Below are 20,333 nucleotides of genomic sequence, written 5' to 3'. Positions count from 1 at the left end.
GTCGGAGCTGGGTGGTAGAGAGGCAACACTTGACTGGAGGAGGGCAGTGCGGTGGTGAGAGGAAAAGGACCAGTGTTTTGAGAGTATTGGTGATATTTTTGGAGGTATTTAAATAAAGCCTTCATTTATTTTGATAAAGGACTGTGTTTTGGTGATCGTGTTGGGGTTTGGGGCTCACAGATGCCCAGGGTTTATCACACCATCTAATCTGGAAGTAAGAAAACATCACTATGAGCAACGGCGATTGTTAAACCAAAGGCTTCTCAGGACATCAACCCCTTGACACTTCTGATTTTCAGAGGCTGTTTATTTCCAGAATTTGCTATCTACTTTATTTTCTGTTATATTTTCTTCTATTTGGTATTCTTATACGTTAATAAATGCCAAATTGCTTTTGCATTTTCTAAGCTTTGCCTTTTATAAAGAGTAATTGAGATAATAAAAGGGTACCAAGTGGGAGTTAATGGCTAATTTTTCTTTCACAGGGTTTATCAAGGCTACTGAGGTTGCTCATCAATACTTGGAACAACTGCGGTAAACTCAAGACCTGCTTTGGTTAGTAAGAGGCATAGAAAAAAAAGAATTGTGCTTATACAGTATATGAGTCACAATGACACCAGCATGTGTGTTAGCTCTGTGATAGTCAGCCCCTGTACAGAGAATTTAACACAGACTATTGCAGAGTGACTGGCACTTGACACCACTCGAGACTTTGTCTGGCTGGGATTGCTGTGTGTATGTGTTTTAATCTTCAAGGGCGAAAGAAGATGAATTTAATAAACATTCACGGTAATTTTCAAATATCCAATGTTTCATACCAGCGGTGTCAAGATCTCAGACAACATGCAACTGCTGCAGCAGCAATCAGCAAATGAATGACAAAGTGGCAATGATTGTGAAAATTACATCACGTAAGACCAAAAACAACAAAAAAAAATAGTATAAATAAGTAAACAATACACAGAACAAGTGGAATTAATACAAAACAACCCAGAGAATAGTGACAGTCTGGTCCACAATCTATCAAGTCCACGTCACTACCTGTCACATCAGATGCCAGTTAACATCATAAACTGGTGACTTGTGTCCCATTCTGTCGAGTCAAGTCTCAGTCTGTGGAGCCTTAGTGACAGTCAAGTCCAAATCACAGTTTGTTATATTTCAGACACAATCCTAGACACTTATTTGTGAACAGGAGTGCATTGCTTGAGTTTGTGGAGTGTAAATCACACTTTGACAGGTTGAGTCTTAAACGTCAAGACTTCAAGTAACAATGTGTCAAATCATTTCCGGTCCAAGTCACAAATCTTCACGTCTGAATCACCGTCTACACAGTCCAAGTCACAAAGAGTTGAGCCCAAGTTGCTAGCTGTCACATCCCATCCCAGATTGTTAAGTCTGAGTCACAGTCTGCCAGGTTCAGGTCTCAGTCTGTGGAGTCCATTGTGGTCATCTATCAAGTCCAAGTCACCATGTGTCACGTCAATTCAGAGTCTGAGAGTCGTGTCCATTGCAGAGGCTTATATCACCTGGGACGAGTCGGTCATATTAAAGGAAGGTGTTGGCAGCTCATCCTTCTTTCGTGACATGGAGTCACATCCAGGGCAGGACACTTTTAAGTTGCTGAAGTAACTGTTAAATGATGTTTTGAACTTTTTTGAGGCAAAGCAGTAGAGAATAGGATCCAAGCAACAGTTGGCTCCTGATAAGGTGTATGTGATGTAATAAGCAATTTCAGTCTTTTCCAGTAAGGTACAGTGAAAAGGAAAGAAGAGTTTCACGGTGACTCCCATTGTTCTGGTGATGTGAACCGGGATGTAGCAGATGGTAAAGATGAAGAGCGAAACGGCAATCATTTGGGTGGACTTGGCTTTCATCACCTCTCCTTTTACATTACAAGTGTTTATCTTGGAGATGAATGAGCTGAGCAGGCTGTAGCATATGACGCATACACAGAAGGGCACCATCAAGCCGACAATCAGCACCATGACATTGTATACAAAATAGAGTTCGGCCATGTCATTCTGGTGGAAACTGAGACATTTAGTGGAGTTGTTAATATAGGAAGTTTTCAAGATGCCAAAAAACGGAAGACCTTGAAGAATGAGGAAGACCCAAACAAACAAGCAGAGCTTTTTGACAAACTCTACATCTGCAAAGCGTGGATTCTTGGTTCCATGGACGACAGTCATGTACCTGTGAATGCTGATGACAGTGAGGAAGCTTATACTCCCATACATGTGGACGCTGAGAAGGTAGACTTTCATTTGGCAGAGAAACTGTCCATAGATCCAGTCGTCCGACAGGGAGTACAGTACGATGAGGGGCGCTGCTGGTGTGATGATGGCGTCAGCCACGGCCAGGTTGAACTGTAGGACCATCCCGGAGTTCCATTTCTTAATCTGGAACCAAAATATCCAGAGACTCAGACAGTTCAGGGTGAAACCGACTATGAAAAAAATGGTGAGAAGGCTGGGGAGAACAACATTAAGCTTCTGGGGCAGGCATTGGGTGATGTTTAATGGAGTCGTAACTGTTGTGTAGTTAGAGACTGAGCCATCAAGAATGTCGCTCATCAAATCCATCTGAAAAGAAGTACAGAAACACGATTATTCACACACGAGGTTAAGGGAGTGAGAAAGATGCAGGTGGGCAAGGAGCCCATGCCAGGATGGAAGGAGGCAGGTGGATGGGAGTTTGCACTTTGGGAAGTGAGCAGCAGGCCTGTGCTCTTGTGTGGTGCTGGAGTAGAGGCGCTGCTATTGAGTTATGTAGTGGGGTTCAGATACTGATGTACTGGGGGTGGGAACCTGCATCCCAGAAAGAGAGATGACTGCTCATGTCAGTCGGTGTCTCCTCATGCTTCATGGTCTGGATGGGATAAGATGAGGAGATGCCAGAGACATGAGCTTGTGTTTTTAAAGATGAATCTGTCTGGGATTTTAACCTTTTTATTTATTGGATTATTTACTGATTTAACCTCCACGTTTCATGTCATTTATTGGATCATTTATTGTATTGAAGAACTTGTACTGCACTTTTGGACACTTTATATTTTTTAGCAAATAAAACACTGGACACTTTGCTCCAGCCCCTTGCTGACTGTGTGTGTCCTCATTTACCCGGCTCATCCTCCAGTATTCCAGGTTCAAAAGTCTTCCAGAAGCAGCCAGGGAATGTGGAAGTGACCCAGACCATCATAGAGAGAAGGCTCTATGGAGCATGTAGACGAGAGCATCTGCCATGCCTATCTGTGTCTGATAGCCAAACTGCAGAAGGCCCAGATGTTCACAGTGTTCACCCACCTTTTTATATTCAAACCCATTGCCCATTAGCAAACAGGGATCAGAGCCTATGCCCTCAGCACTGGGCACATTCACAAGCACATGGCCAATTTACACCAATCAATCAATATAACTTGCATGTTTTTTGGGATGTGGGATGACAACTGCAACCACTTCGTGACGAATTAACCTGCGGTCATATGCGTGGTTTTCTGGTTCAGCCAGGGCTTCATGCCAAGTTCTATTTATGAGCCAGCAAGCCACAAGTGATAAAGAAATACTTCACCTGAAAATGATATTTTTTATATGTTCCCTTCCCCACGGCTGAAAAAATTTTTTAATATTAACATTTTCATGCAGAACGGAAATAAGACCTTCTGATACAATATAAGTCTAAGGTGACCGACATTGGACAACAGCAAATAATATCAAAACTAGAGATGAGCAAACCCTGCTGAATTAACTTTCTAGTTGAGCAATAAAGCAGAAATGTTTGAGAACTGTCGGTGTACTCTGTGAAATGTGTTGGAGTCAATGGTGAAGGAGAGGCTGAATTAGTTCTGTGTGGATTATAATGGCGTCATGGTCTTTGAGGTGTCCCTGAGAGCTTGGAGAGTGTCTGCCGACTACGCTGGACTGATTATTGTGGCCAAAACGGTGACCTGAGCTGTGAGGCAGCAGTGCTAACTGACGCACTCCCCGAGATAAAATTATACTTTACGTCCTTTATCTCTCTTTGCATCTCCTGAGCTGGTATCACTGTGACGGGAAAGACACAGTTGCTATCTATAGACAGCTGAATCACAAACTTTCTTACTTCCTTTCCACATGAAAACATAAAATTAATTTTTTTTCTCATCCATCACTATAAAACACATGGGGGTAAATAACATTTGAAAAAAACATCATTTTTGGTTGAAGTACTTCATTTAATTGGTTCCAGTCTTATTTAACAGGCAGAAAGTTCTTTGTTCACTTTGACGATTGTAGTCCACGGATCCATGATACTGTATATGGCGTACCGCAAGGATTTATTGTGGGGCCTCTGTTATTTTCAATTTCCACGCTTCCATTGGGGCCACATTATCTCAAAACATAAGGTGAACTACCACAGTAGTGCAGATGTCATGTAGTTTTGTTGTTATTGAAAGAGGAGCAATATAAAATCTGGCTGACTTGTTATTCCAACAGATGGCGCATCACAACAGTTCTGCCATGGACAACGGGATTAGTCTGAGGTGAGTTTTACTGGTGTGGACTATGGCCGGCCAGTCATCCCGGCCAATACCCCCAGGACGTCAGGTGGAGCCCTCCCTGCAGCATGGAGGTGCCCCGAATGCCAGCAGGGAATTATGGACAATGGAGTTTTCATCCACAGCCCTGCTGGATACCACAGGGGCCACTAGAAGGCGCTGCAGGGAGGAGCAACGAGTATTTTGCCTACAACCCGGAAGTGCGTCATAGTCACATGGACAAAGGGAATGACGTGCTTCCGGGTTAAAGAAGAGGAGTTTTCATCTGACCCGGAAGTGCTAGGAAGTCACATGGACTGTGGGTTCAGAAGCACTTCCAGGTCACAGACTATAAAGGACTGGGAAAAATATCAGACAAGTGAGCTGAGCTGGGTGGCAGAGTGGCAACGTGTCTGGGAGAGTGGAAGATTATTGATTTAGTATTGTGGATTAATTTATGAGTATTGTGGAGAGGAGGTTGCTTTGTGCACTTGTTTGTCTAAATAAAAAACATATTCGAACTTTTATCTGGTGTCTGGCAGAGGGTTCAAGGGGACGACAGCACCCCCTATCTGTCACACTGGCAATGGACTTTGGCCAGAAGATTCTTAAGATCTTCTTTCAGATTTAATGTTTGGTAGGTCGGTACAGACACAGAAGTTCAGTCACAGTGGCACTCTTGTTATTACTGAACATCAAATGCCATCACTTCTGTAATTGATGGTGAAGAGCACTCTGACCCTTATTCAGCTGGTACTTGTAAAACTTTCTTTTTTCCTTTCTAAATGTGTCACTTCCCATTTTACAGAACCCGAGAGTGCTGATGTTTTTTAACATACTTTTCCTCCCAAGGCGATAGTGTACATTGGATCAGAAAGTATGCAGACCCCTTCTCTTTATGCACACTTTATTGTGTGGCAGATTTAACTTTAAATTGGAAAATTTGCCATTTTTGTCCATCAGCCGACAGTCAATAACCCATAATGATAAAGTGCTAATAAGTTTTCAGAAGCCCTGCGGTGGGCTGTCACCCTGCCCGGGCTTTGTTTCCTGCGTTGCGCCCTGTGTTGGCTGGGATTGGCTCCAGCAGACCCCCGTGACCCTGTAGTTAGGATATAGCGGGTTGGATAATGGATGGATGGATGTTTTCAGAAAGGTATGCAAATTAATTAAAAATCAAAATCTCTCATTCCAAGAAGTATTTAATGTGGCCCTCCAAATTGTGCTCGGTTGTCTCCTGTTTGCTTTAATTCTTCTGGAGATGTTTAAAGACCTTGAATGAAGTCCGCCTGTGGCAAACTGAATTGACTGGACATCATTTAGAAAGGCCCATGTGGACCTGCGTATAGAAGGTCTCATAATTGACACTACAAACATCAAGACAGGAGGTCCAAGAAGATATCATTGGTCAAAATGTAGTGAGACACCGATCTGGGCAAGGGGATAAAACCATTTCTAAAGCTTTGAGTATTCCAAGGAGCACAATGGCCTCAATAATTGTGAAATGGAACAATTTTGGAATCACCAGGACACTTCGTAGAGTTGGCTATCCAACCATATTGAGTAACCATTGTAAGGTGCTAGGGGTCACTGTTGTCCCTTTAACCCCAACAGACAGACGCTCAGGACACAAAGTAAAAGCAATAAGTGTTTTAATACATCTTTTTCTATAATAGTGCCCAAAGCACCACCTCCACAATATTACAGGCAAGTAAATTACCAAGCACAATAATTAATACAATTCTCTCTCTCTCTCTATATATATATATATATATTGTGGCCCCAGCCGGGACGCCCAGGAGGACCGGAGGAGGACTTGTGCCTCCTCTAGACCGCGAGGGGGCGTCCGTCCTGGTTATGTTGGGGGCCTCGGGTAAAGGGCTTGGAAGCCCAGCCCTGTAGGGACCCGTGGCCCAGTGCCTGAATATCCCGGGAGCCCAGCACTTCCGCCACACTAGGAAGTGCTAGGGGGAAGACGACCGGGGACACCCGGACGGCTTCCGGGTGCACAGCCGGCACTTCCGCAACATTGGGGTGTGGCTATAAACGAATGCCGGGAAGCAGCTGGAGCCCATCTGGGTTCCCATTTAAGGGGCCGCCTCCCTCCAGTCATGGGCGGAAGTCGGGTGGCAGAGAGACGGAGCTGGAGAGAGGACTGGAGGCGGCCAGGAGAGAGAGGCACAAAGGTTGTGTGGCCTGGACATTGGGGAATCGGTGCAAGAGGCACTGGGGAGTGCACGTAACTGTAAATAGTTTTGTAAATAAACAGTGTGTGGTAGATCCAATGATGTCCGTCTGTCTGTGTCCGGGTTCAAGTTCACAATATATATATATCTCCTCCACACCTCCCAGCAAGCTTTGTCCACCTCCACCCGACTCTGACTCACTTGCTGGGTCTTCAGCAATTCTTTATATAGTTCTTGACCCAGAACTGCTTCTGTTCTTCCTCCCACGTGATTTGCCAGCACTTCTGGGTCAGACGGAGAATTACAGGTTTTCATCAGCCCGGAAGTACTTCTGGATTTCCATCCACATGACTCGACAGTACTTCCAGGCTATAAGGGAAGCACCACTCGCCCGGTCCTACCATAGCACCCCCTGGTGGCACCCACAGCACCCAACAGGGCTGAGATAGCGAACTAAAAGCCTGAGGATGCCCTGTGGGAATCTGGGGCAGAGCTATACTACGGGGGAGCTGCTATCTAGCGTCTTGGGGGAGGCAGTGTCCAAAAGTAGCTGCCTTACCCCATCCTTTCATTCTTGGGGCGTCCATCACACCATGCAAGATGGGCCTTGGTCATCAAGTTGACCAAGAAACCAATGGTCACTGTATGTAACCACTTCAGAAGTCCTCTGCTGAGATAAAGAACTTGTTGGAACACCTTCTTTCAGGGCCACTCAGACATATGCATTAAACTGGCAATTTTGGAATTTGGAGTCCAACCACTAGACCAGTGTTTTTTTTTTTTTTTTAATTAATTTTATTGCAATCCATACAAAGCAATCAAGTTTTTACAAAAAGAAAAATTGAGTTAAGAACAGATCGATCCCCACCCCTGAGAGAGAGAGAGCAAGTCAAATGGCGTAAAATTTAAGGCTTGTAAATATACCTAAATTAATAAATTCTCTGTGCTTCATGAACTTATTTTAAAATATTACTGATCAGATCCTGCCATGTTTTGAAAAAAGTCTGCTCGGATCCTCTAACTGAGTATTTGATTTTTTCCAATTTCAAATAATATAACACATCAGTTTCCCACTGACTTAAAAGAGGAGAGTTTGGGTTCTTCCAGTTAGTCAGAATAAGTCTGCGTGCCAACAGTGTAGTGAATGCAATCACAATTTGTTTGTCCTTCTCCACTTTAAACCCCTCTGGAAGAACACCAAACACAGCTGTTAATGGGTTAGGAGGGATTGTAAGTCCAAGGCTGTCTGAGAGGTAATTAAAAATTTTGGTTCAGAATAATATTAATTTAGTGCAGGCCCAGAACATGTGACCCAGTGAGGCTGGGACTTGATTGCAGAGTTCGCAGGTTGGATCCTGACCTGGAAACATTTTGGAGAGTTTTAGTCGAGACAGATGTGCTCGATATATAATTTTAAGTTGTATAATTGTATGCTTTGTGCATATGGAGCTCGAGTGAATTCTCTGCATTGCTACTTTCCACTCCTTTTCTGATATATTAATTGAGAGATCTTTTTCCCAGTGTCCTCTTGGATCTTTGAAAGGGAGGGATTGTAATATGATTTTATATATTGTACAGATGGAGTCTAAGTCCTTGAAATTGAGCAATATTATTTCCAGCATGGATGAGGAAAATCGGGAAGGTTCTGTTTAACAAAGTTTCTGATTTGAAGATAGTGAAAGAAATGTGTAGCTGGAATGTTAAATTTGGAATGTAATTGTTCATAGGATGCAAATAGATCAGTGTTTTTTAACCAATGTGCTTTAGCAGCCATTCAGGTGTGAAGTGGAACAAATAGTGTAGCACACATGAGTCTGAACCTGAGAGGGGCAAGCTCCACAGGAGGGTGAGACCAGTCTGAGTAGGACAGGACCATCTAGAGAAGCTGGCATAAAAGCAGCTCCGCAATTGCTGGACATGTCTCCTGGCTTCTCGATCCCTTCTGCCTGTGTGTGTGGCTGCCAGTGAGTCTCACATCACTGATAAGATAGTGGGTGTACGAGAGGGGCGGGCAAAGGGACGAAGCAGCTGGAAGATGCCACCCACTGATAGTCATATCTGTGAATGTTTGATATTGGAGCTGCTTTTTTCACTTGCTTATCCTTTAGTCCTTCTCCTTTGGACAGGTTAGCACGTATATATGAGATAGAATGTGTTGCGGTTAGTAAATTAGTGGTGTGCCTTGGGATGTTTTTAGTTAAAAAAGTGTGCCACCACAGGTAAAAATGCATTAGAAAATTTCTACGGTGACCTCCAAGGGGTGCCACCAAGCCCTAAACTGCAGATACAATCACACCAAAACAACACAGTACAAGCAAATGTGTTTTTTGTCTTTCCTTTTTAAACTCCATACCACAACCTCCAATGCACACAAAGACACTGTCCACTCCCCACTTGAGTTTCATCCAATATTTATATATATATATATATATATATATATATATATATATATATATATATATATATATATATATATATATATATATACTATAGGTGGCACGGTGGCGCAGTGGACAGCGCTGCCGCCTCTCTTTTAGGAGACCTGCGTTTTCTTCCCGAGTCCTCCCTGCATGGAGTTTGTATGTTCTCCCCGTGTCTGTGTGGGTTTCATCACACAGTCCAAAGACATGCAGGTTAGGTGCATTGGCGATCCTAAATTGTGCTTGGTGTGTGTGTGTGTGTGATCTGCGGTGGGCTGGTGCCCTGCCCAGGGTTTGTTGCGCTCTGTGTTGGCTGGGATTGGTTCCGGCAGACCCCCGTGACCCTGTAGTTAGGATATAGTGGGATGGATGGATGGATGGATAAACATAGTATATACACTCACTGGCTATTTTATTAGGTACTCCTGTTCAACTGCTGCTTAAAACAAATATCTATTTAGCCAATCACATGGCAGCAGCTCAGTGCTTTTCGGCCTGTAGATATTGTCTAGATCAGGGGTGCCAACACTTTTTCGGCTTGCGAGCTGCTTTTAAAATGACCAGGTCAAAATGATCTACCTACATTAAAAATGATATAAATATATATATATATATACATATATATATATATATATATATATTGTCAGGGATGCCAGGGGCAACAACCCGGCCGGGACGCCGTGAGGGACCGGAAGAGGGTCAAAGCCCACCCTGGATCACATGGGGGCCACCTTCCTGGTTGCTCTGGGGCCACGGGTACAGGGCATGGAAGGTCCACCCTGAAGGGGCCCGTGGTCACTGCCAGGAGGCACCCCAATGCCTTGGGGACCTGTTACCCCAGCACTTCCTGGTGTGGTGTGAAGATTTAGGACGGCACCCAGAGAGCTGCCGGGAGGACAGTCGGCACTTCCGCCACGCTGGGGCGTGGCCAAGGGAGGAATGCCGGGAACACCTGGGGCTCATCCGGGGACTGCATAACAGGGGCCGTCTCCATTCATTCAGCGCTGGAGTCGGGTGGAGGCAGGACAAGGCAAGAGAGAGGAGAGTGGAGGCGGCCCGAAGAGAGGCATATTGTGGCCAGGACTGTGTTTGGGGTTTGTGCACTTGACTTTTGTAAATAGTTATTATTGTAAATAAACGTGTGGTGGTGATTAAGAGCATGTCCGCCTGTCTGTGTCTGGGTCGGCTCCACAATATATATATATATATATATATAAATATATATATATATATATATACAGTATATATATATATATACAGTATATCCATCCATCCATCCATTTTCTAACCCGCTGAATCCGAATACAGGGTCACGGGGGTCTGCTGGAGCCAATCCCAGCCAGCACAGGGCACAAGGCAGGAACCAATCCTGGGCAGGGTGCCAACCCACTGCAGTATACAGTATATATATATATATATATATATATATATATATATATACACACACACTGAGTATGCTTTGTACATAAAATATATGTTGTCGTACCTTACATAACTGAATAACCTTTATGGCACAATAACAATTCAATACATTTATGGTCACTTCAGTATTTGGGTTTAATAATCTTCATGTGGGAAAAGGCTGACTCGCATGAATAAGTAGAGTCGAATAATGCAGTCAAGGAGGTAGCACATTTCCTCATGTTTGGGTACTTTTCCTCTTGAGTAAGTTCCAAAACTGTCTAAGAGCCCCAGACTTCAGCTGAATGAGTGTTAAAATCTCATCCTCCACTGTAGAGGAGTTTTAGGTGAAACAGTGTTGCAATTTTTGATGCGGGTGAATCACCCTCATCATCTTCCCTAAATGGATAGCACTTAAATGTAGCGATTGGCTCAAGTAAAGCTGAATCTTGAAACCATCTGTCAAAGTCTGACAGACAATTTTCAATCTGCTCTGTGTAGCGAATATTGTCAAGTTGCGCACACACCTTCCATTGCGTCTCCGGCTCTGACGCGAGGTTTTGAATGTTCCCCAAATCAAGGTGCTGCAGCTTTGAGGACAGATGTTGCATTTTTCGTTTGAAAGCATTAACTGAGCTAATCATATTGACCATGGCTTTGAATTTTTCTTGCAGCTGTAAATTAAGCTCATTCACCATGTTGGTCAGATCGTTATTAAGTTGCTTGTATTCTGCATGTTTAATGACGAGTAGAAACTCCTTTTTCTCCGGCCAGAGGTCTCGAAATCTCAGCAGGAATTTCTTTTCTTGGAAGGACTTCTTATGCTTAATGATCGAGTGAATCACCCGGAACGATGCTTCGGTGTGTCTGCCTTTGCTTTTGAATTCAGCCGAGTGAAAAATGACGGCTGACGAATTAACTGCAATTTTAGTTCCCTCTCCTTTCTCTTTCTCAGATCGCTTTTCGGAAGGAAGTCAGTTTCTTAGTTTTTATGAACAGTTCAAAAGTGTCTTTCCACATTTTCCTTCTTTGGAATAGCAATGATAGATTGACAGATCAGACAAACACACTCTGATTGTGACCTTGTGAGAAAAAAAAATCGTCTTCCAATTCCAACATCCAGCCCATAAACAACATTTTTTTTTTTAAATCCCTTCTTTAGTCGATATACTGTAAATTGGAAGGCTAACTAGATCACTTAGATAGCCAGAGTTTTGCAGTAGCTCGCGTGTTTGATTGTGCATGCGGGATGACCAGTGTGTTAGAGGAAAAGAGATCTCAGACTGGCCGTCCTGTATGTCAATCAAGTAGCAAATGCCATAGATACATTATGGACTAATGTTTAAAAAATGTTTTTTTAATGCAATGCGATCTACCTGCACTACTTTTGCGATCTACCAGTCGACCGCGATCGACATATTGGGCACCCCTGGTCTAGATGACCTGATGAAGTTCAAGTCGAGCATCAGAATAGGAAGAAAGGTGATAGCAGTGACTTTGAACGTGACATGGTTGCTCGTGCCAGATGGACTGGTCTGAATATTTCAGAAACTGCTGATCTCCTGGTATTTTCACATACAACCATCTCTAAGGTTAACAGAGAATGGCCTGAAAAAGGGAAAACATCCAGTAAGTGGCAGTTCTCTGGGTGAAAATGCTTTGTTGATGCCAGAGGTCAGAGGAGAATGGCCAGACTGGTTTGAGCTGACAGAAAAGCAACAGTAACTCAAACAGCACTCATTACAACCGAGATATGCAGAAGAACATCTCTGAATGCACAACACGTTGAACCTTGAAGCAGGTGGGCTACAGCAGCAGGAGGCCACACTGGGTGTCATTCCTGTTGGCTAAGGACAGGTAACTGAGGCTACAATTTGCACAGGCTCACCAAAATTGGGAAATAAAAGATTGGAGAAATGTTAACTGGTCTGACGAGTCTCGATTTCTGCTGCAACATTCGGATTTGATGAATTTAGCATCAAATACATTAAAGTATGGATCCATCCTGTCTTGTATCAACAGTTCAGGCTGGTGGTGGTGGTGTAAATGTTATGAGGGATATTTTCTTGGCACTCTTTGGGCCCCTTGATACCAACTGAGCATCGTTAAAATGCCACAGCCTTACCTGAGTATTGTTGCTGACCGTGTGCCCATCTTCTGATGACTATTCCAGCAGGATTACACACCATGTCACAAAGTTCACATCATCTCAAATGGCCTCCACAGTCACCAGATCTCAATCCAGTAGAGCAACTTTGGGATGTTGTGGAACGGGAGATTCGCATCATGGATGTGAAGCTGACAAATCTGCAACAACTCCCTTATGCTGTGATGTCATTATGGACCAGAATCCCTGAGGAATGTTTCCAGCAACTTGATGAATCTATGCTATGAACAATGATGGCAATTCTGAAGGATAAAGGGGGTTCAACCTGGCACTATCTATCTATCTATCTATCTATCTATCTATCTATATGCTGCCTTTCCTATCTATCTATCTATCTATCTATCTATCTATCTATCTATCTATCTATCTATCTATCTATCTATCTATCTATCTTCTCATGTTGTATGTGTTGTCTATTATTGCTATGATGCTCCTGTCACTAATCCTATGGAGATTTACAAATTCCCTTGACAGATATGGAAGGATATGCTAATCAAAATGCGACACCTTTCCAAACTGTCGAGCGGTGATTAGTCAGAAACAATAACCATAGCTCAAAACTTCTAGATTCTTGTGTGCTTTGTTTTATTAATCATCTTCTGTTAAGTGGATGTCCACTGTGAATCTAAACAGGGAACTGTCCAACCTCGGATCTTTAGCTCATACACTACCCTCTGCTAAAAGCGCCCCCTGCCATGGTAGCACAAGTTCTATATCCTGCCATCTGACTTTGTGAAAGTCCTGTTACACAACAGCATATGAGTAATCGATGCATTGATATGCAGTTCCTAAACCAAAGTGTCACCAATATGTCTAAATCACTTAGAGCTCACACTTGAACAAGCAACATCCGGCTCTTGTGACTGGAGTCTTCAAGATGTCATCATTCATGTTAAACTGTACTCCATCCCTATGTATTGTGGCTTGATATGTGAGTGTAGAAGCTGAAATGTTTGCCTTTTGTTTTTCTGTCAGTTTCATAACTTCCCTGAATTTCCTCATGGTCTGCTAGTTCCTCCTCTGCGGCTTTCACCACACCATTTATGGAAGGGTTTCTGGTAATAAATATTACAAATCTCCTAGAAGTGATAAAAGGACCAGAGGAACATATAGTGTTTACTGGTTACTCATATAGACAATGCAGTAAATGGTGTCAACATGAGAGCACTTTGGTTCATTAGCTGGCATCTCCCAGGGCATGGCTGTAACATACCAGAAACTACGGCAGGTCTTTTATTTCTGGAACCTGTGCACTGAGGAAGAACGTGGCCCACCAGCTGCTGGACATTTTATAAAGAGCAACAAGCAGAGGCTTTCTTGGGGTACATAGCAGTAGTTAATGTACCACAGCAAACCCCTAAAAGCCCCCATTCTAATGACCCACTCCCTTTATAAAAGGGTCTTGCTAGAGTCCATCAATTATTGCTGTATAACAGAAACAAAGCACCTGCAATTTATTGTCCTGTAAAAATTCCAGATGTTACTAATGAGCACCTTGTAGGTTTGATGTTTGCTATGATGGGCCCTCCCTGGCTACCTCATTGTAGCACTGGACTGCTCTTTAGAATTAAACGGAGAGAAAGAGAGTTGGGAGCAGGCGCTGAGAGTGCGTCGCGTAAAGCCTTAAAAAATTAATTTAACAATTTAATCCATAATTAACTTTATCTATTACTTGCTTAACTGTATTTCATAAGTGCATACTAATTTATTCTTATTTGTTATTGGTGGTAGTTCATTGATTTTATCATTTATACACTTCATTATTTCTTATTTATTTTTCCTTTCACTTGCAATTTGTTTTTCACTAGGATATTGTTAAGCTCTTTGAGATACGTGATTTTTATGAAAACATGCTGGAGAAACAAATGTTTTTCTTGTTGTAAAGATAGATGTGAAAGGCACTATATAAATGACATATCTTGAAAAGGCACTGCATGATAGATAGATAGATAGATATGAAAGGCATTTTATAATAGATAGATAGATAGATAGATAGATAGATAGTGAAAGGCATTTTATAATAGATAGATAGATAGATGTGAAAGGCATAGATTAGATATAGATAGATAGATAGATAGATAGATAGATATGAAAGGCATTTTAGATAGATATAGATGAAAGGCATTTTAGATAGATAGATAGATAGATAGATAGATAAGATAGATAGATAGATAGATAGATATGAAAGGCATTTTATAATAGATAGATAGATAGATAGATAGATAGATAGATAGATAGATAGATAGATATGAAAGGCATTTTATAATAGATAGATAGATAGATAGATAGATGTGAAAGGCACTATATGATAGATAGATATGAAAGGCATTTTATGATAGATAGATAGATAGATAGATAGATATGAAAGGCATTTTATAATAGATAGATAGATAGATGTGAAAGGCATTTTATGATAGATAGATAGATAGATATGAAAGGCATTATATGATAGATAGATAGATAGATAGATATGAAAGGCATTTTATGATAGATAGATAGACAGATAGATATGAAAGGCATTTTATGATAGATAGATAGATATGCAAGGCACTATATAACAGATAGATAGAAAGATTGAAAGAAAGATGGATTTTATTACAATTACAATTACAGACATATTATACAATACCAGTCTATAAAATATATAAAACTCATTCAGCTTTCAGACTGTTCTACTCAAATCTCGCCACTAGGCATTTGTTTTCCATTGAATTTAACACATTATTTATACCCCGGATTTCTTTAACTATGTCTATTTGATTAGTTAATTTACAATATACAATATTAACCTTAAATCTCCTATGCCTGAGTATCTTGAACATTACTAACGCATCTGTGATTAGTCATTTCTTCTTGAATTTAGAAAGGCCATAGATAGATGTGAAAGGCACTATATAAATGACATATCTTGAAAAGGCACTGCATAATAGATAGATAGATAGATAGATAGATAGATAGATAGATAGATAGATAGATAGATAGATAGATAGATAGATAGATAAGGCACATTTTGACACATTAGATTTGAGAAAGGCACTACCGAGAGAGGATCCCCCAGTCTGCCTCAAATCTGCTACCGTGGAGGTCTCACTTTCTGCACTCTTCGTTTTGCCCCTGTACATTTCCCCATGAGCTCTTAATGCAGACCCGACCTGTTTATCCGTCCCTCTACTGTGTACATTTGTTTAATTTTGTTTGCCACACTTTAATACTAGAGCTCCAGTTTTAATATTTTAATGCATACATAATATAATGCATTTTGTAAAGATCACTTGCAGTATTAAATTATTTTAATGTCAGGAAATAAAAAAGTCCATTTTTTAACCATACAAAACAGCATCCTACACACTACAAGTACTCCCTTTGATCTAAAACAAGTCAAATTTCAGTTCTAATCATCATTTATAATTCATTGCATTTCAAAGGCACTTTAATTCAAGTCAGACTCACCGTGGTTTCTGAGATGAGCGGCACATGCAGACTGGAGAAGGAAGGTTTGATTTTGAAAGAGGAAGGCCGGGTCTCATTTTTAAGAAGGAAGTTTCTAAAGCTTCCAGAAGTGACGCTGGATGCCATGAATGTGAGTTTTGCAGTCACATTGATGACAAGAACACTTTCTCTCGGTTTTAATTCTCTATTTATCTAGTCTTCCTTGTGACTTCGCCCCCTCTAAATCCACACCACTTCTGCTATTGTACGGTTTGCAGACCCTCTCACTGGGCAGATGCCGCACCTGCCAGACATTGTTCTGGACGTCCTCGTCTCTGGGGCCTTTTTAAACTGTCTTTACGTCGGAGTTAACTGCAGTGTTATTGTTAAGTACATATTTTCCATATCTTTGTAACCCTCTGGAGATGTCATTGTGGACACTTCTTCCTAAATACCTAAATGGTGCCTCACTGAGCTCTTCAGGACTTACATCAGAGCAGAGGGTCTTTTTTTTTAAACAATATACAGTATGGAATGCCACTGTGTGCTTTATGGGTGCACAGACATTTTTTGCTTTAATTATTTTATTTCTTAAAACATAGATTGAAGTGACATTTAGTTGACAGACTGCTTTAAAGAAGGAAATGACATTGGACAGCCATTGGTGTCACTATATAGAAAGGTATTCCTGTTTATTAAAAATATAAGACCTCCTCATTCTTCTTCAGGTTTTCCCATTTTCATGTGGGGTCTCTATAAATAGTATGTCTTTATAGGTCTCTCTCTCTATATATATTTCTATCTATATATATTTCTCTATAGGTCTTTATATATAAAATGGGGCCTGCCCCATTGTCAGTGGTACAATTTCTACCTGATACCTCTTTCTCCCTTTGATCCCCCTTCACACAGTCCATCCACTTTCTCTTGTCCTCCATTTCCGTGATTCTTCTCCCCACATTGTTAACCTCTCTTTTCATGACATGCCCATAAACTACTTTCCTGTATTTTCTTTCGGATTTCTCCAACTTTATCTTCACCACTGATTCTCTCAATCCATCACTTTCTATCATTCCTTGAATCTACAAGTCGGCTGGGCATGTTTGGTTTTGGCAGGGATTTTATTGATTGGATGCCCTTCCTAATGCCAACTGCAGTTCTCGACGATGGGCCTTGTCTTTGACTAAAAAGCAGTTTAGCAGTATTCTTGAGACCCCCCACCACCCCCAACACCACCACACAACACCACAGAGGGGGAACTGACTCGTCTGTTTTGAGTAGGAGAAAATATACCAGGAAATTTCCTGTTGTGCTCCTTGTGCTTTGGACTAAGAGTTTTCCTACTTTTAGTCAGAACTGCCCACCAAAGCTATAAAGCCTGGTCTACTAGCAGGGACAAAGTTTACCATGATGTGTCATGTGGTGGTCCTACCATAGCCGTACAATTAGTAGAAGCAATGTACTGGCAGGAGCTAAAAACTAGTCAGAGACACTAGATGTATCCTGAAAGCCCACATCAATAAAACACCACGCCACTAAGACCTCCTCATTACCGGAGCATAGTGGACTCCCCCACCACAGCACATCTAAGCCAGGGGTCCACCTGTCACTAGCCAACTGTGGAGACAGACATCTTGCAGACAGCATGGAGCCCATCAGGGCCAAAGTTAAAGTGAGAGGCAGAAAGAAAAACTGTGGCACAGTAATGGTGGCTGATGCTACAATGAAAACAGCTCAACTCAAAAGGGCAGTCGTTAAGTGATGAATATTAACAGTGAAATAACGGCTGTATTCAAAAATAAAGTGAAGTCTCGTGACTACACACAAGTAGGTAACACCAAAAACACACAGAAAAACCCCATGGCTCCACACTCAAAACTAAAATCAGAAAAGGGTTTTAATCCAGTAAACAAGAAAGGAAGAAAGGATCAGCCCTTCACTAAAAAAGAAGAACAAGCAGCTAACATCAGCCCACACTCGAGTGAATAAAACAGCCCACCAAAATTATCAGGAGCCTAAGCTGCCTCAGAGTTCACACCCTGACAGCTCCTTCATTGCAGCCAAATGCTGAGCCACCACACTGCTATTCCTCCATCTAGCTCTGCTGTGCTGTGCTCTCACAAAGTGTCTTCACTACATGGAGGGACCCTGACTCTAGTGATAGGTGATGTGTGAACATTTCGTTCTTTTTGAACAACTCTTTTCAGTGAAACTTAAGAATCAATTCCTGAAGACAAATGAATCGGCCCTGAGGAGCTCATCTATCTATCTATCTATCTATCTATCTATCTACAGTATCTATCTATCTAGAAGTCATGCTATTTAGACTCAATGGCACCAGCGGGACCCCCTGCATCGACCTTTCCACTATGGCTCAATTTGAGAAATCCATGATCACAAATTTAGGCGTGAAAATGGATTCCACTTTAAAACTTGATAGCCATGTGAATGCAGTTGTAAAATCTGTTTTTCTGTCTGTCTGTTATATACTGCCTTTCATTTCTATCTATCTATTATATAGTGCCTTTCACATCAATCTATCTATTATATAGTGCCTTTCACATCTATCTATCTATCTTATAGTGCCTTTCATATCTATCTATCTATCTATATATCTATCTATCTATATAGTGTCTTTCACATCTATCTATCTATCTATCTATTATATAGTGCCTTTCATATCTATCTATCTATCTATCTATCTATCTATCTATCTATCTATCTATCATAGTGCCTTTCACATCTATCTATCTATCTATCTATCTATCTATCTATCTATCTATCTATCTATCTATCTATCTATCTGTCTATCTATCTATCTATCTATCTACTAGCCTACTGCTAAAGTTGTTTTGAACAGAGTGGCTTAGGCCACGGCAGCCGAAATGGCTGCGAATCTTGAAGGTCTAAGCCCCCACCATGGGGTTAAACTTAATTTATATCGGAGGAGTTTGTCCCGTTGGAGGCGGGGGTGTTGGTGGTCAGCGAGGTGGTCAAATGTGAGAATATCAAGTCGGCTTCATGAATGAGCAGGTCGATTGTTATTTTCCTGAGCTCTGTGGATTTGGTTCCCATAGTGGTTGAGAAGGGGGTCGTTATTAATGGCTCCTTTTTACAGGTTTCCCCTTTAGCTGTCCCGTCCCATAGAGTGACAATTTCGAATGTGCCACCCTTTCTGAAGAATGAAACTATAGCAAAAGACTTGGAGCGCCATGGACAATTAGTTTCGAAAATTCTTTATATTCCATTAGGTTGTAAATTGCCGGATTTAAAACATGTCTTGTCATTTAGACAACAAGTGTATATGGTTTTAAATAGAATGGATGAAGAATTAAATGTGGCAATAAATTTTAGAGAAGACGGTTTTGATTATGTGATTTTCGTCACTTCTAATGAAATGAAATGTTGTGGGTGCAGGAGTGAAGAGTATTTAATTAAACAGTTGAGAAACAACACAGGAACAAGAAAACTGGCCAGGCAGATACTGAAAAAGAGGGGCAGGAAGTGGAAGATCGTCCAGTAGTGGTTGATGGCATAGAGACGTGGGGTGATAAAAATGGAAATGCCATTAGATCTGAAGGGCAGGAGAATCAAGTGCCTCTTAGAGATGAGTTGAATGAAAGCGTTAGTGAGACGCTAAGTCAGACAGCAGCAGCAGCAGAGAATGTGTGGGGAGACACTGAAATGGACGTGGGAGGCAGCAACGAGCCTGAGGAAAAGAGTGAATTTAAACGTCCTGCTCAAAAGAGGCAAGGAGAAAGAGAAGATTCGGACACAAATGAAAATTGGTTTAAGTCAGAGCTCGGGGGTGATTGGTGAGGATTCCGCCTATGGTCTTTGTCAGGAGGATTTCCCCATCTTTGCGGAGACGGCGGGTGACGGTTCAACTGCGGGGAGTGTCGGGGAAGAGAAGGATCACGGCAATATCTCCGATGGGTCTGCTGCCTCAGAGCTCCCAGAGTTAAAAGCCAAGGGGGGTTACAGCACTCAGAATGTAAAAGAGGTTTTGGTGAACACCACCGGTAAAAAGGGGTGGACGTGGCCGAATTTTTCCCAGACATTGACCTCTTTCTATCATCTGTCCGCGGGTTGTGGCGAGACAAAGCAGCCTCCGCAATGTTTGACGTTAAAGAGCTCGTGAGGCTCAAGAATTAGAAATCTAGTAAACTGTGGAAACAGTCCAATTTAAACACCACCTAATGGATAAGACCCTT

At 41.8% G+C, this 20,333-nt stretch overlaps 1 protein-coding gene across 1 annotated transcript; it reads right to left on the bottom strand.

The window, feature by feature from the left end:
• Window positions 1–13: 13 nt before the first annotated feature.
• On the bottom strand, window positions 14–16,171 carry LOC120535124 (P2Y purinoceptor 3-like). The gene is made up of 2 exons (XM_039762721.1): window positions 16,141–16,171; window positions 14–2,585 (listed from the first exon to the last, which is right to left on the bottom strand). The coding sequence occupies exon 2, from the start codon at window positions 2,583–2,585 to the stop codon at window positions 1,521–1,523; it is 1,065 nt and encodes a 354-aa protein (XP_039618655.1). The 5' UTR covers window positions 16,141–16,171; the 3' UTR covers window positions 14–1,520.
• Between the last annotated feature and the right edge of the window lie 4,162 nt (window positions 16,172–20,333).

Source organism: Polypterus senegalus, chromosome 9, assembly GCF_016835505.1.
Source record: "Polypterus senegalus isolate Bchr_013 chromosome 9, ASM1683550v1, whole genome shotgun sequence".
In the NCBI taxonomy this organism is placed as follows: domain Eukaryota; kingdom Metazoa; phylum Chordata; class Cladistia; order Polypteriformes; family Polypteridae; genus Polypterus; species Polypterus senegalus.
Note: the sequence above shows the minus strand (reverse complement) of the source record. Positions and strands in the feature narration are given on the sequence as shown.